This window comes from Cryptotermes secundus, unplaced genomic scaffold (assembly GCF_002891405.2).
Source record: "Cryptotermes secundus unplaced genomic scaffold, Csec_1.0 scaffold1251, whole genome shotgun sequence".
NCBI lineage: Eukaryota > Metazoa > Arthropoda > Insecta > Blattodea > Kalotermitidae > Cryptotermes > Cryptotermes secundus.
In genome coordinates this window covers 381,750-397,916 of record NW_019721527.1, presented here as the reverse complement: position 1 = coordinate 397,916, position 16,167 = coordinate 381,750, and the positions used below count along the sequence as shown (strand labels likewise).

The 16,167-nt window shown below is 40.9% G+C and overlaps 1 protein-coding gene across 2 annotated transcripts in view; it reads left to right on the top strand.

Moving 5' to 3' along the window:
• Positions 1-817: 817 nt before the first annotated feature.
• The window catches only part of LOC111875559 (runt-related transcription factor 3), a 100,429-nt gene continuing 85,079 nt past the window's right edge, over positions 818-16,167 (top strand). For both annotated transcript variants that reach the window (XM_023871893.2, XM_023871892.2), the window contains exon 1: positions 818-2,696. In XM_023871893.2, the coding sequence (XP_023727661.1) occupies positions 2,312-2,696 (385 nt within the window). In that variant the 5' untranslated portion in view covers positions 818-2,311. The remainder of the gene's footprint in view (positions 2,697-16,167) is intronic.

Genomic DNA, 16,167 nt, shown 5'->3' with positions numbered 1-16,167 from the left:
ACCGACGCCGCCGTCACCCAGGACCTTCAACATGTCCTTTTTTCGCCTTTCCTTCTCCCGCTGGGCTCTGTGTGTGGGGGAGGGGGATGTAAGGAGGAGTGGAGAGTTGCCTACTTGCTGCTTGCTTCTTTCGTTTCCTTGGTCGTGGTCGTCTGCCGCAGCCACACCCCCTCACCCCTCCCGTCCAGAGAACTTGGGGAGGGGGGAGCGTCTTACGTTACCGCGTGTAGAAGAAGTAGAAGAAGACGCGGGAAAGAGAGAGAAAGAGAGTTTTCCCTGACAACTCAACTCCGCCCTCAAAACCGACGTCGAGATACGCCCATCCTCAAAAACCCCCAGCAGTGGCAGCCCCCAAGAACAGCCGCCTCTTCTTCTTCTTCTTCTTCTTCGCCTTCTTTATTTTCACCCTTCGGCTTTGCGTACGCACGTACCCAACGTGCTCAGTCTCTCTTCTCGGTTAACTAAAGAAGGAAGGAAAAAACTTTTCTTGGGATAACTCGCGCGGACCGCTTGTATCTTCAGTTGACGTCGTCACTCGAGAGTTGGAGGACTTGCAATCGGCAGAGAATACCGACTGAACATTTCGGGTGGGAATGTGGGAATTTGCAGACGGGTCCCGTTCTCGCGAGTGATTTACAGACCGACAGTGGCGGTGTAAAGGGGTCGGAGGGGGGGTTGCTAGGTAGCTAGTAACGGCCACACAAGCAGCGCCGCGGCGCGGACGGAAACGGAACCAGTTGAAATTCACATTTTTTTTATTATTATTTTTGCTAACCACCACTACAACCACTACCTTTACCAGGGTCACCGCTACACAGGCCCACCCCCTCCCGCGTGTGGAAGGGTGACGTGACATGCATTTTATTCTTTGATCTACAAATCTGACACACGTTAGCAGAGTCCAATCCTTTCCGTGAAATTACAAGACTTCTACAGACGGTGTGACAGAGAACTGTGAAACAGAATCGACGCACAAAGCGACTGGTTCTCTTTTAACGTGTGATGGCCATCATTGCCACCTGTCGCGAGAAAATGCTTCTCAGAAGAGAAAAACTGTAAGTGGTTCAACATCGAAGGGGGTCGTTGAGGAGCTGAGGGGTGGGCAGGAAAGTTGTGACGTCAATGTTACCCACCATCGCGGCGGCAGCAGTGGTTGCGGGAAGTGTGTATGTGTAGGGGGTGGAGGAAGGCCCGAAGAACACCCAAAAGGGACGCACAGGAACCGCTAGATGGCTAGACAGGCGCACAGGGCAAGAGGAAAAAGGGGGGTGTTTTAACTACCCCCGCCAACCTTCCAACTTCCTCTTCTAACCTCCCTCATCTCTCTCTTCCCGCGTCTAATTGGCGAATGCGGTGTGATGGATGCCCGCGAAAAGTCATCGCATCGCAACCGCCGGCAACCATAGAGCTGGTTGCAAGGAGTAAAAACGCAGACCAACTCCGTGCCGCAAAAAGGAGGCGGGCGGCGGCAGCAAGAGCGCCCCCTTGCGGCGGCCGCAGCAAGCAATGTGACAAGATTCTGTGCTTTCTTGTGTACAACACTGAAACATTAAAACTTAAAATGAATATTGCAATTAAACAGACATATTTAACACAGAGGCTGAAGTGAACCTCAAGACGATATATTTAAATAGATAAATAAAATATTAATGGACTTAAAATTTCAGTGTTGCATTGTGAATACATTTTTAATTATATTTTATGATTTAATAATTAGGTTCGTAATTTTCGCAGTGATGAAAGAGTGATAATTTAAGACGCAAGAGAACAAAACTGAGTCGGACAATTTTTTTTTCTCATAGCTTGACTCTGTGAAAGGAAACGAATCTTTGAGGAAGACTAACAGGGAAGACAATCGAATTACTTTTTGTTTCCACGTCTGTGACTCCGCTGTGACTTCACTGAGGTCGAGTTTGGTGTGACGGGAAACTCCTTGATTTTATTGGGGACGTTGCTAACAGACAAACAGAAGAAGTCTGCAAAGAGCGCGTGTGTAACTTAGTGTTCAGAAAGAGAGGTGTAAGTGTGCGTTGTGGCAGACCGAGTAAGAAAACAAAAGAAATCGAATTGTGGAAGGTAACAAGTTCGGTCCAAAAAGAAAATAGAAGTGAACATAAAGGACGACAGACTTCTTCAATGTAGGCCATAATCGACTCAGAATAAACGGAAGCAGACATGTGGAGTTGTAAACTTAGTTTCGAGTTGACGTTACAGGTAAAAGTGTCCGGTGCTCGGAAAAGACGACACGTTAAGAGTTCTCAGAAGTGAAGACAAGTTATAACTGTCTTGTGGTAATTTTTGAAGTAGAGTGATGCACTTGTCTTCTGAGGTGGGCACACCGACAGCGGGGGCGGCAGCAAGTGACGGCGGTGGAGGCGGCTACAGCGCAATAACTGCAGATGTTCTGGCTGAGAGGACACTGGACGGGCTTCTGTCGGAACATCCTGGTGAACTTGTCCGGACAGGAAGTCCTCATCTCGTATGCACGGTCCTCCCGCCGCACTGGAGATCTAACAAGACTCTTCCCGTCGCATTCAAAGTGGTGGCTCTGGGGGACGTGCTGGACGGCACCCTGGTCACTGTACGGGCCGGCAACGACGAGAACTACTGCGCCGAGCTTCGCAACTGCACGGCGGTCATGAAGAACCAGGTGGCCAAGTTTAATGACCTCAGGTTCGTCGGTAGAAGTGGCAGAGGTGAGTTCTTGAACAAGAGTTATTTTATTTTCGAAGTCTAAAGATAACTTCTCACTTAAATCGGTACGGTGGCTAGACAAGGGGGTGGGTTCGACTCCAGCCAGTGTCCAGTATCCAGACAGGTACTGAGGTAATGGGAACCGGAGGTTAATCCCTGGCAGTAAAGCGGCCGAGACATGAAGATGACCAAACACCTCCAACAGAGGTAAAGTGTACGTGGAACTATGGCTGAAATTCCCGTACGTCTTTAATTCGAGGTGAAGAGACAACCTTAACTTTTTAACCCTACTACACACCTAATATTTTAGGGCTATTAAATCAAGGGAGTTGCAAGGACATTTGTGTAGTGGGAAAATGAGAAATGCCAATAAATTTGCAGGCCGGAATCCCGAATGAAAAAAGTACTTGATATATCTATGATAATATTAATAATAAAGGAAAATCATGTAAAGCCTTACTAAGATAGCCGGTGACTACCGAGACCTGAACAGTGTTCCTCCCTAAGAGCAAGTCGAAATTGCTACTGATATACCACCCTTCTCAATGATTCGCTCTGGTTTTGTCAAATTTCACTCTTCCGATGCCATAGGAAAGGGTTAATGAATCTATTTCGATTTTATTTTCAATTAACATTATTGTCAAAATTAAGTATAGTACTTTTTCTTCCCCCCTTGGCACTACAGCCCCAGTGGGCCTAGGCCTACCTCCATGAACTTCTTCGAATTATAGTATATACATTTCATAAATACTATACAAGTTATGACGATGTACATAGAAGGAGTAATCCATATAAAAATCAAAATTGGTTAGTTTACTTACATTAAAATTAAACTGATATTTTAATAGCATAATATTCTATTATTCGTGAAGTCCTTATATTTATAAATGGACGTGAATTCTGGAACAAAATGGTGATTACAAGACGATGCAAGTAATGCTGAAAATTTTGTAGACATAATGGTGATATTATTAAATAATACGTTATAATATTGATGTGATCCAAATAATTTTTATATAGTAGTACAAGAAAGCTTTGTATTATTTTTGCGAAGATGGATTTAAAACAAATTTGTAAGTAAAGTTAAAATTATATTAACGTTTGAGATTTTCACGGCTGTGAAAAATCAGTGAGCGATGAACCAGCGTGAGATGGAGGCGATACCTTCCTCCGAAACGTCGGTTCACACAAGATCTACATGACGCTATATTCCAGAATACGGCATTCTTCAAAGTTAAAATTGCCCGTTCATAGTGCGCATACGAAATTAAGGTTTGATACAAAAATATCTACAAAATGCATTTCTTTACTGTACCGGTAACAACGCGATAATGAAGGAAACGTTGATTTCAACGGCATATTTTAACACGCTGTCACTAACTAGAATCTATAGGATCGAATATTGGTACAACTGATGAAGGGTGAGTTGAAAAGGACTTGGAAGAACGCGCCAGTAACCATATGGAGGCACTATCCCGGAACTTTTCTGGAAAAACTGACAAACACTACTGAAATCTTCTGTCAGGATAGACGCCTTCTTGGCCGGAAATTGAAACGAGCACCTCCCGGATACAAGTCCAAAAAGATACCACTGCTCTAGCCCGCTCGGTACGACGACGGCGGCAATAATGATGATGATGATGATGATGATGACAGTAGCAGCAACATCAGCAGTACACATCGTGCAAATATTTTCAGAAAATTTTCGCTGGAAGGCACTTGACAATGGCCACGTGTCTGTGTTGCACAGGACTCAGCTTACAAGTGGCAAACCTACTCGTATAGGGTAACCCGAAGGGGCAGTTACTTCTGTGTTACAGTTATCTTACTGTTCTACTGACTTAAAGTAAAATGGTGGTGCTGGTGTCATTTAAAATTTAATATAAAAAGGAATATGATCTGTGGGATGAACGGCATGAAGTTCGGATACAGCCAGGAGTTTCGGAGGAACACATTGCCTACATCTTCAACCAATAAACTAGCACCACCAAAAGGCCAAATGGCTAAGCTTGTCGCCTGCTTCTGTTGTTTTTCTTTGCTTTGTTTACTCTCAGACCTCCTCATTACGAGTTAATTTATTGTGCCGTGTGCATAAGGACAATTCTGCATTACGCAAGAACTGGTATAGTGACAGAGAATTCTTTTCTCCTTCTAACTAACTAACTAACTAACTAACTAACTAACTAACTAACTAAGTAAGTAACTTACTTACTTTCTTACAAAGTTCATGGGTTAGATTCCGTTTTAAAAAGCCAACCGTTGTTCAGCTAATCAAAAAATGATGTCATTTTTTGCACCCGAAAAGCCGTTACCATTTCATAACAGTTCACCAAATATCCCTCTTCTTAGCCAGCTGAATCCAGTCCACAATCTCCCAAACTATTTCTTCTTCCGATTCAAGGATTGAGTCGTGGCCAGTTCTTAGACTAGATGTCCATTTTGATCTTGGAGGTCCAATGTCTGTTTATTTAAATCCACTTCCTTTTGACCAGAAAATTTTCAGTACTTTTCATAGCTACCGTGCGTGCTGCATGTCACGCCCGTCTCACCCTCCTTGATTTGAACATTATAATGATACCTGGCGGAGAGTGTAAATATGAATGTCCTGGGAATTATATCTCTCATCTCGTCTTACCTACTCTCTCTCTCTTTCTCTCTTTGAGGTCCAAAAATTCCCTTCAGGACCCTATCCTGAAACCCTTTCAGTTTGTGTTCTTCCTTATTGCAAGAGACCAAGTTTCGCACATACAAAACTACAAGCAAAATTACAGTTCTCCTCACTTTAGTGTTTACGTTAAGACACAACAGAAGGGAAGACAAGATCCTGAATTGAAGAGTAAGAAGCATTCTTCAGATTCAAATCTGGTATTAACTTCTTCGTGAATTCGATTTCGATATTATTGGCACACTTTCCTTGTTCCGAAGAAAATAAAAAGATCACCGGCCTATCCGTCTGTCTGTGAATTAACTTTGGAGTACCTGAACTTATCTTTATGAAACTTGGCAGCAGTTTGTGTTCCTGCATGTGTATTCCCATATTATTGCTAAGCAACGGCTCGGTAATAAAGTTACTGCGGCAACGAATACATAAGCAACAATAGAAAGAATATTGGACGTGCCCTTTCTATGAGGTCCGTGTCGTAGCAAGGGAAAGCGTAGCTGGTTGAGGCACTATGCTACAAGCCGGAAGATCGCGGGTTCAAGTCCCGATGAGGTCATTGGATTTTTATCAATTGACCTAATCCTTCCAGCCGCATTATGGCCCTGGGGTCGACTCAGCCTCTAACAGAAATGAGTACCAGGAATCTTCCTGGGGGGTAAAGCGCGGCCGGCGCGTAAGTCTGACAACCTTACCGCCATCTTTGAGTCGACTGTCTAGAGAAAATGTGGGAGCCTCAACGTCTCACAACCCTATGGACCTCCACGGCCTGTTACAGGGATAGATTTACTTTACTATGCGAGTGGTTCTACCCATAACTTCCGTTTCTCTCCTAAATTTTCATTTGATATATTGAGTATTTTCGAATCATAGTGAAATATTAGTTCATTTTAAATGAATTTGCAGGTTTTATTAAGAAGTATAACCAGTATTCTTGCATATAACTTAAATATAACCCATATTTTTCCTACATCTCCACTTTTTACTCAATTCCTTCACAACCCTCTTTCCTTTATTTAGTGCCAGACGAAGAACGTGTTTAATGTATAATGATGCAGAAGCTTAAAAACCTGTCTTTTTGTAACACATGAGAATACAGCCATGATAACATAGGAGATGCATTTTGGGGGGAAATTTTCCCTGCCCTAGAAGAGGAATGCATTATTTAATACGCTATTCCCCAACAACCCCCACCCCTTTATTAACAGTAGTTAATAATCTGCAAGGAGGAAGGAAAGGGGCGAAACATGAGGAAACCTTTTGTAACGAAGATTGTCTTTTTGTTTGGAGCTAGAAGCCCACTGTTGCGTCTCCTCTCTCGTTGGGATGTGCAAAAGACTCGGAATTAGGTGCAGGGGCTTGTCTGGCTTCTGGGAAAAATGTTCCCCCTATTTATGTGTCAGTCAGTTAACACATTCCATTCTACGAACGAGATAACTCTCCTGTGCTCTATAATATCTGTTATCCGTGCATTTCTGAACTGAAAATAACATTTAATACAATCTCTTAATACATACATTATAACTTTTAAAGGCTTTTTCAACTAAAGAAGTGATGTGCGTTTGATTTAAGTGACTTATAAAATATTTATTTACGCAAGTAACAATCTCTGTGAAGAATGATCCTTCCTGATGAGCTGCGCTAGTCAATAAATTTACCCTTTTATGGAATCCGGAGCTTCATTACCGTATTCACAAGAGCCCGGATATTGTTATTATCCGGAACAACACGAAACCACTGAAATGGCCGCCATCATGGGTCAGATGGCTCTAATCTATATCTTCATATTCGTATTTCTTTAAGGTTCATTTTAATATTATCTCCACATGCCAAAGTGTCGCAAAGTCACAGGCTCCGACAAGCAAGTAGAAAGCAGAGTGAATGCTACTGTAGCGTGTAGAGGCGTTTCTAGGCAACGGTCGTAAACAAACAGCTTCCCGCGGCAACAGTCCGCGCGCAATAATAGAGGAACTGTTAGAAAGGGGACTTTCTGCGTTGGTCCTTGCCCAGGAGTTATAAGGAGGGCAAATAGGGCAAGAATACGTAGTTAGAAGGGAGTCGCTATTCAGAAGGTACTTGAGTACGGAAGCAGAAGAATGGCTATTGTTAGGGGCCGTTACCAAGAAACGCCTAGTCAAGATACGGCGCACTAAAAAGGTCTAGTGGGTGCTATAGTGAATTGTAAAGCGTGTGAATTAACGACAGTGCTATAATTAATTGTGGCCACGGTTTGTAACAGTCCAATAAATCCAGTTAGCAATCCAAACCCCGTATACAGTCATTAATTATATGATAATACTTTGTTACTCTGCTTGTTCACATGACCGTGAAAATGGAAATAATACATACCTCAGAACGTCGGTAAAATACTACCAAATTAAAATACGTCATACTTCAGTTACCGTTATATGAGCCTCAAATCTCTCAACAATTTTACGGTCACTTTGAATATTCTTTCGGTTTAATTTCCACTTAAAAAAAAGATAATTCGTATGATTTCAAAGGCATTCATTTTAACCGTTTACGAATCCTACAGATTTTAGACAGATAATTACATTATTTTTTATAGTATACTGAAAATTAAATTTAAGTGTAATTTTAAATGCCGTTAAACTAAAATTCGTAACCTCGAAATAATTTAAATTGGGGCAAATTTGTCCTACACAAATTTTTAAATTCATAATGATGTCTGGCTCCGGATAGGATGCAGAATTCATTCTGGTCCGTCACACTAGTTAAATATTATAGAATGATTTGGCAACACCGTCCGGTATGACTCAAATGTCCATTTATACAAATGCCTTTACATGTTTTGGTCACTTATGACCATCTTCAGAAGGCATAACGACACTTTGAGGAAACTACGAGTACTATTACGTTGATCATAGTACATCAAGGTGAGTTAAAGTTTTATATAAAGATTTTAATTAAGATAAAGTACGGCTGAATTAAAAAGTACTATTAAAATTCTTAATATTTAAAATTTTAAACCGCTAAGGTTCGTGTCTTCGTGCCTCTTCTATCAACGGGAGATTGGGGTGATACTGCCATCCTTAAAGGTCCGGGCAGTGTTGTTTTCCCCTTTTTATACAGTAGTTGGTCGTGAATCCGTTGTGTTCAGCTGTTTCTCTTTTCGTTGTGTGTTGAGACATTCACATCTGAGTCACACTGGACGGTGTTGTCAAATCATTATACAATAACTAACTCTCTAGCAGCAGAACTCGGAAGGTTCTACACAGCTAATATCAAAACCCGTCATTGAACACCACCTTGAGCCAGTTCCATCCAACCTCCCATCCTCTCGACCTATTTCCCTAAGATCCGTATCACATTCTACAACAGAAATAATAGTCTATAAATTATGTTATTTCTTCGGTCTAAAGACGTTTATTTAGAACCAAAGTTCTGCTTATATGTAATATTAAAATTAAACTAATATTTTTAAGGATTTTAAAAAGGAAATCCGAAAATTGTTCATTTCCACACAGTTTAGTAGCTGTATTTAATGTAATTGTTTATAATTCATTAAAGACAATTCACTAGTTAAGACTATGTATCATCGAATGATTTTATAATTAGTGAATTCGCAAGGTTATGGAGTCGCGTGGCCGTAGGCTAGTTTGAGACACTATTTAGCGGATGCTTGAAGGAACTGAGCAAAACCACGAAAAACCCCAGCCATTATAGTTAGTCTTAGGCCCAAGACTTGAGACCGGGACTTCAGGAAATCGGACTGTTACAAACTGCGCATTTCCGTCACTGCAATATCTATAGTAAAATTACTTAGAAATAAGAGATTGTTTAAGTTCAGTAAATGACTATTCAGAACAATTGCACATACAACTTTGCAAGGAATTCATTTTAACGATATTTCAGACTGGAACATTCCTTCTCACTCTGGCAAAAAAATTGCGGGAGGGTCTCAACAGGTGTGTAGCGCTGGCTGGTATACCAAACGGGAGCGACGTTGAGTGTTCGTCGCGCAAGAGGAGTTTACAGAATGTATTTGCATTAAACTTTGGATTGACTTCATCTGGCTCAGTGCTGGGTGCGACGATGGGCTCTTGTGAACACGGTACTGAACCTTCGGCTCCCATAAATCGTTTGGACTTTCTTAAGAAACTAAATTACTGTGTAAGATTTGATGTTTTCACGGCGGTGGCTATGAAGAATGCCGTCTTTTTGAATGTGACGCAGTGTAGATCTCGTATAAACCGACGTTTCGGAGGAACGTATTGCCTACATCTTCATGGTAGAAAATTCACGAGCAAGGAACTAGCGTAAGTAGGTGTCTGCAGCCACCCCTTCAAGCTAGATCCTCGCTCGTGGATTTTTCTACCATGAAGATGGATGAGATACGTTCCTCAGAAACGTCGGTTCACACAAGATCTACATGGTGCCACATCCCAGAAGACGACGTTCTTCAAACTAAATTACTAGCAGTCACACAAGAAGGACCTTTCTCCGTATGTATAATTACCCAATTTGTTGAGCAGTTACTTAGATTGTAAAGGATTCTGACGGTGGTGTATAGCACTCAGAATTATTAGGTGTTTGGACTTCTTACGTCGTCCGGTATTCTAAAAAACTAGAGAGGATACAACGTTTCGGAAACTGGATCTCAATCACTGTGTCTAGGAGACCCAACAAGGTAGGTGTCTCTCTCCTCAACTGATAACGGAAACAAATGCAGTTCCCGAAACGCTGTGTTCTAAAGCTTTAGAACACCGGACGATGGACAAAGTCTAAAATAACACTAATTCTGAAAGTTACTTTGTTGGTTGCGTCTATTTTGGGGGTCGGTTATGTTCTTTATTACGTTTCGTGAAACAAATGCAGAACAATGACGAATTATCTTGAAAGGCTTGGTAACAAAATTAAAATGGATCTTAGAGGAACAGGATGAGCTGATATGGATTAGATTGATCTGGCTCAGGATAAGGACCAGTGGAGGGCACTTGCGAACACGATAATGAACTTTGGAGTTCCGTAAAATATTGGCAATTCTTCTGTAGCTGAGTGACTGGCAACTTCTCAAGAAGGTCTCAGTTTCATGGAGTTAGTTTAGTTGGTAACAAACTCAAACTGTACTTTACAATTAGTTTATTTAGTTGCACTTTCAATTGTTGAGATTATAATCATCAGTTAGAAGATACGCTGAGAAAAATCAATTGGAAAGAAAGTGGGTAGAAAATTCGGGACCTAGTTTAAGGTACTACTCTGGTATTTCATATCAGAGACCGAGCATAACCAAGAGAATTTTCCGTCAGACTATCTTGGGATTCCCCAATTTGAAGCAGGAGTGCCAACTGCTTTACCGGAACCTTCAGTTTGTAATTATGATATCCTTTAATGCACATTAATATACGTTATCATGCAAATACAAAAGCGGAACATGGCACTGGTTTTGTGGCGTAAACTCAGCATGAAAATCGTCGCTCATGAGACGGATAAATATAGAAACATACGAAACTTTTTAACAGAGAGCCAAAAGAATGAATTTACGACTGTCTTCATGTCTAGCAATAACTGAAGTCAGTGGCGTGAAATCGAACCATGTACTCGTGAATACGACAAAGATTGTAGGTTTGAAGCAGCGATTATAAAGTGCGGCCACTGTGGCCACCTTTGACCGCCAATAATTTTTATTGTGTCCACCAGCTATAATCATAACTAATATTTTCTTTCGGCTGAAGAACCCTTGACAGTCTTTAGGTGATTTTTTTGGTATATTCTGCAAAATTGTTGAAATAGGGTGTTTTGGGTTTCGGCAACGCGGATGTAAGCCTTCACTTCCGTTTGGTGAAATGCAAGTACCGTAGTAAACAGACGGATGAAAATCTTATATTTTCCTCAGGCACTGATTTTCGTTTGACGGAAATTTTATTTATTAAATTATGTGGAAACTGAACATATTTTTAACTTTTAAAAGCTGCTACTTGGAAACGTTGGTTAAATTCTGGTTTAGAGTTTCTACGCTGGAATTTGTACCCTGTCGGTTTGGTTGATAAGGTCACCTAGAAATGTCCACACACAAACCAGATTTTGCCCGTTCTACAACACAACCCCAGGCTGAACTCCATGCTTCTGCATATATATACAGACAAAATTACACTAACAAAATCCAACGGTCTATGTATGTGTGTATGTGTTTTTTTGCCACAACAAAATATAAAGAGAGGAGGATGGAGCTTACATCAGACATTGCATGATATGCGATAGACAAAGTGAGGGCGAAAGAGGAAAAAAATGAATTAGTTAACACCCAGCAACCAAAGAGAGGGGAAAGAGGTGTGAGGTTAAAAAACCTCCCGTCTCGCGTAACCTGACTCAAAACATCCCTCGCTCTAATCCTATAGCTTCACACTCAAATGGAATCGGTTATTTTTAATTCGCGTGCCCTCACTCTGGAGCAAAACATACAAGTGGCCAGCTCAAGTGCTCCACGCAGTGTTATTGTGACCTCACCCCACTTCTACCACCATTCCTCTTTATTTGATTTCCTGTCCTTTGTGCCCTGCTAGTTTAAATGTTTTAGGCGTCATTTTAACGAACCAACCCCCACCTCTCTCTTTGCCACTACATCTCCTGTTCTGTGGATGCAGGGAGTTGCGAATTCTTTTTATCTTGTGTTCGGACGAACAAGTGTGAAAAACAAGCGTTTGTGAGGGTGGTTTTTAAAGGGGTGTGAGCGGTTGGGGGTCGGTTCACCACCGCGGGGGGGGGGGGGCTTATAACAGGTCACTTCCTGCTGGTCCGGTCACTTAAGGGAGTCACTGTTTAATGGAAACGGGAACTTAAGTTTGTTGCACGACCTTGGAAAAATAAGTTCACGTACAGTGTTATGGCTCAATACAATGTTCTTCTAATTTTTAAATGTAAAATTAAACAGATTTGTCACACACATTTTACTGTGTTCTTTCTACATACAGTCAAGAAGCATGGAAATATTATACGTATATTTCGTAAATTATTCTTGTTTCTGTTCTTACTTAATGACGCTCTCAGTGTATATATATATATTATACGTATATATACACTGACAGCGTCATTAAGTAAGAACAGAAACAAGAATAATTTACGAAATATACGTATAATATTTCCATGCTTCTTGACTGTATGTAGAAAGAACACAGTAAAATGCGTGTGACAAATCTGTTATATATATAGTCGATGTTAGGATTAATAACCAATCTGAAGCAGCCGTGGAATGAGAATTGGTAGGGGAACTAAAGTACTAAGAGAATACCTGCCCCAATGTTACTTTCAACACCATAAAACCCTCATGATTTCACCTGGGACCGAACCCGGGCCGCCGCGGCAGAAAGACGGCGACTAAGCACCTGAATTATGGTACGTATAATATTCGTTTTTTGTTTCGACCTAAACGCTAAACTTCCTTAAAGAAATAACAAAATTGGCGGAGCAGCTTCTGGTACATTGTAACTGAATTTAAGGAATAATAATACAATTCGCGGGTGATTCTTCGCTACGTATCAGAGCTTTACAAAACAAGCACTGATTTCGGGTAAATATAGTACATATTCTTCAGTAATAACATAATATGATGTTAGTACTTCCTTTGTCAAGGACTTTACGAGTCAGTTGATCAAAGAGAGTAAAATTTTCAATCAACTGAATGTGGGCCACATCTAACAGTAAGTAAAAAGGTAAAGATATCCCTGTAACAAGCCGTGGAGGCCCATAGGGTTGTGAGATGTCAAGGATCTCACATTTTCTAGACAGTCGGCTCACAGATGGCGGTGAGGTTGTCAGCCTTACTCGCCGGCCGCCCTTTACCCCCAGGAAGATTCCTGATACTCATTTCTATTAGAGGCTGAGTAAACCCCAGGGCCATAGTGCGGCTGGAAGGATTAGGTCAATTGAAAAAAATCCAATGACCTCATCGGGACTCTAATCCTCGGTCTTCCGGCTTGTAGCATAGTGCCTCAACCAACTACGCTATTGCGTGCCCCAATCTCATATTAGGCCAGATTTCATTTATTTGCAGACATCTTCCAAAGTGTCATAATATTTTTGTCCCCGTTATGCCACTACGCTAGTGCTGATGCTATGTTCAGGGAGAAATTTCCATTAATATTTTGGGATTCTACAGGAATTCAGAAAACAGACTTTGTAAATTGTAGTGTGTAGATTACTGCATAACAAGGAACTTCATAATTTGTTGACTTCGCCATACATTATTTATGATAATTAAATAAAAGAAATTTATATTGGTGGATACTTTACGGCACGTAAAAGAACCTCATATCCCCAAAGGGGATCACTGAGCCAAATTCCAGGACGTTTCCCGCCCAACAATAATCTCTAAGTCCTCCGATAGATGGGGGAAGCATTATTGACACCGCTAAGCAAGTGGCCGAACTCGCTTGCTCGGCGGGACTGATGGTACGCACCATTTATCGGTAGGGTATAGAGACTGGTAGAATATCATAGAGGGAAGCAAAATAGATCAAACGGGTCGCGGTGCATGGGGAAACCCACCCTCTCTAAGTAATAATAATAATATATTGGTGGATCTTGTAGCACGAATGGAAAGGATCAGAAATAGAAGAAAATTTTTATCGGAAAAACTGACGGAAAAGCATTTGGTAAGATAAAGATGTAGACCCATAAGTGAGACTAATATTAAAATAGATCTTAAAGAAATGCTATGTGTTGGAAAGGGTTGGATTCGCTTTGAAATCTGTACATAATCTCTAAATATGCAAAGGCATAAAGAGCTTCAGCAGTGAACAAATAATAAAAGACTTTTCTTTCAGTTGTGTTATCAACAGCTCTCTTTCACCTTCATCGATTATGAGACGGAAAGGTGATTATGAATGGTGAGTAGACACAGATATAGATGAAGGTGATTTGAAGTTACTACCCCAAAATCTGCGAGGACATACTGAGAATATTGACGAGGTGAAATGGCCGGTTGAAAAGCCGGAATTCTAACAGGGTGCCTACAGAGTACAGATCTAGAGCGTTACAGCTAAATAGAAAAGAAAAAAACATCGCTATCAAATATTATATTTAAGCATCCTGTTGCATTATGGTACCACTTACAGTCTATCAAATGTTCCATCTATAATGCAACAATCAATAATATTGATTCACACTTTAGTCCATACAGTGGTAGTTATCGTCACATAAATGTTCCCTGAAGATGGCCTTATATGTCCGAAACATGTAACATTATAATAATGCGTATATATTTTAATAGTTTTAATAACATCTTATGCACATAACGACCACTGTGTGGATTAAAGTGTGAATCAATGTTATTGATTGTTGCAATATAGACGGAACTAGAGATCGGTATCAAAAGCGATCGAAGTCTGTGGTCGACAGTGGACACTTCTGGCTCATGTTGTTTAGGTTCGGGGGTTCAAATCTCGGGCCAGACACCAGCTATGCGGATAAAGATCTTTCACTGTTTTACACAGTCACTCAAGGCAAATTCCGGGATGTAGCATCAAATGAGGCCATGTCCATTTCCAAAAAATAATTGACTTACCACCCTACCACTCGAATTTATGTAATTCGAGCTGCTTGCAACATCTTTAAACACGCAAAAAATAAATAGTAAATAGGTTAAGTTAAGGTATAAAGTAAATTTGTCCCTCTGTTTAATTAATTAAGCACCACGCCATGAAGACGTATGGAGAAATGAAGTATTGCACCAGAATTCTTGATCTCGGCACTGAATAGAGTGAGTGACCAACTTCACTTCTCGGCCGCTTTACCCCAGGGCAAAGAGGCTCCATTACAGGAGACTGGGTAGGCCCCAGAGCCAGTCTGGACGCTGTGGAATAAACAAGGATCCCTTGTTCCTGCCGTAAATTGAACCCAGGAAGTCCAGCCAGTAGACCGTCGTTATCCTACTGAGCTATCCAGGCGTGAATAGCAAACGGCGAAATATATATGACAAGGCCAGCAGTAGAAGACAACGTGTGAAATATAAAAAATGAACAGGTATGAAAAGTCCGTAACAAAGCTTGGCTTCTCTTCAGGGCACCTGAACTGTAATTTCTGTTTCGAGTCCTCCCCGAATCCTATTTCTCTCTTTTTTGAAGGTAGGGGGTAGCTCTCGATTTGTGAAACAGACAGACAGACAGACAAATGCAGGTGAGTGGAAGTGAGCGCCTCACGTTCAATGAAGATGCCGGGTAACCCAACACCTCACGACCTGACTGATATTAACTGAAACAGCGACACTTTGAAAGCTGAACGCAGTGAATATTTTGTGAACAGTAACTCTTCAGACATCATGTCGGAAAGGCGGCAGCCATTTGATCTGTAACTTGAAGCCATTTTCACGCATTCCAGCAGAGTTTTATCCAGTTTTTCTTTAAAAACTCATTCGTTTCTCAACCCGTGGATCATGAGTTACAAAATATAACTGATGCTTAGTTAAAAATTATGAAGAAAATAAGTATAATTTAGAATGATTTGACTATACCGTCCAGTGTGACTCAAATATATATATATATATACGATGCCTTCACATATTTCGTTCAATTAATGGCCATCTTCAGAAGGCAAACAACAACACACTGAGGAAACTACTATTACATAAATTATAGTACATCAAGTTCAAAGTTGTCCAAAGATTTATATGAAGATTTTTGTTAAGCTAAAAATGAGGTGAGTTAAAATATTAATAAAATTCTTAATATTTAAAATCTTAAACCGCTAAGGTTCCTGTATTAGTGCCTCTTCTATCAACGGGATACTGTGTAGATTCCCGCCCTTGGAGGTCTTGGAAGTGTTTTCTTTCCACTTTATATAGTTGGTTAAGAGTCTTT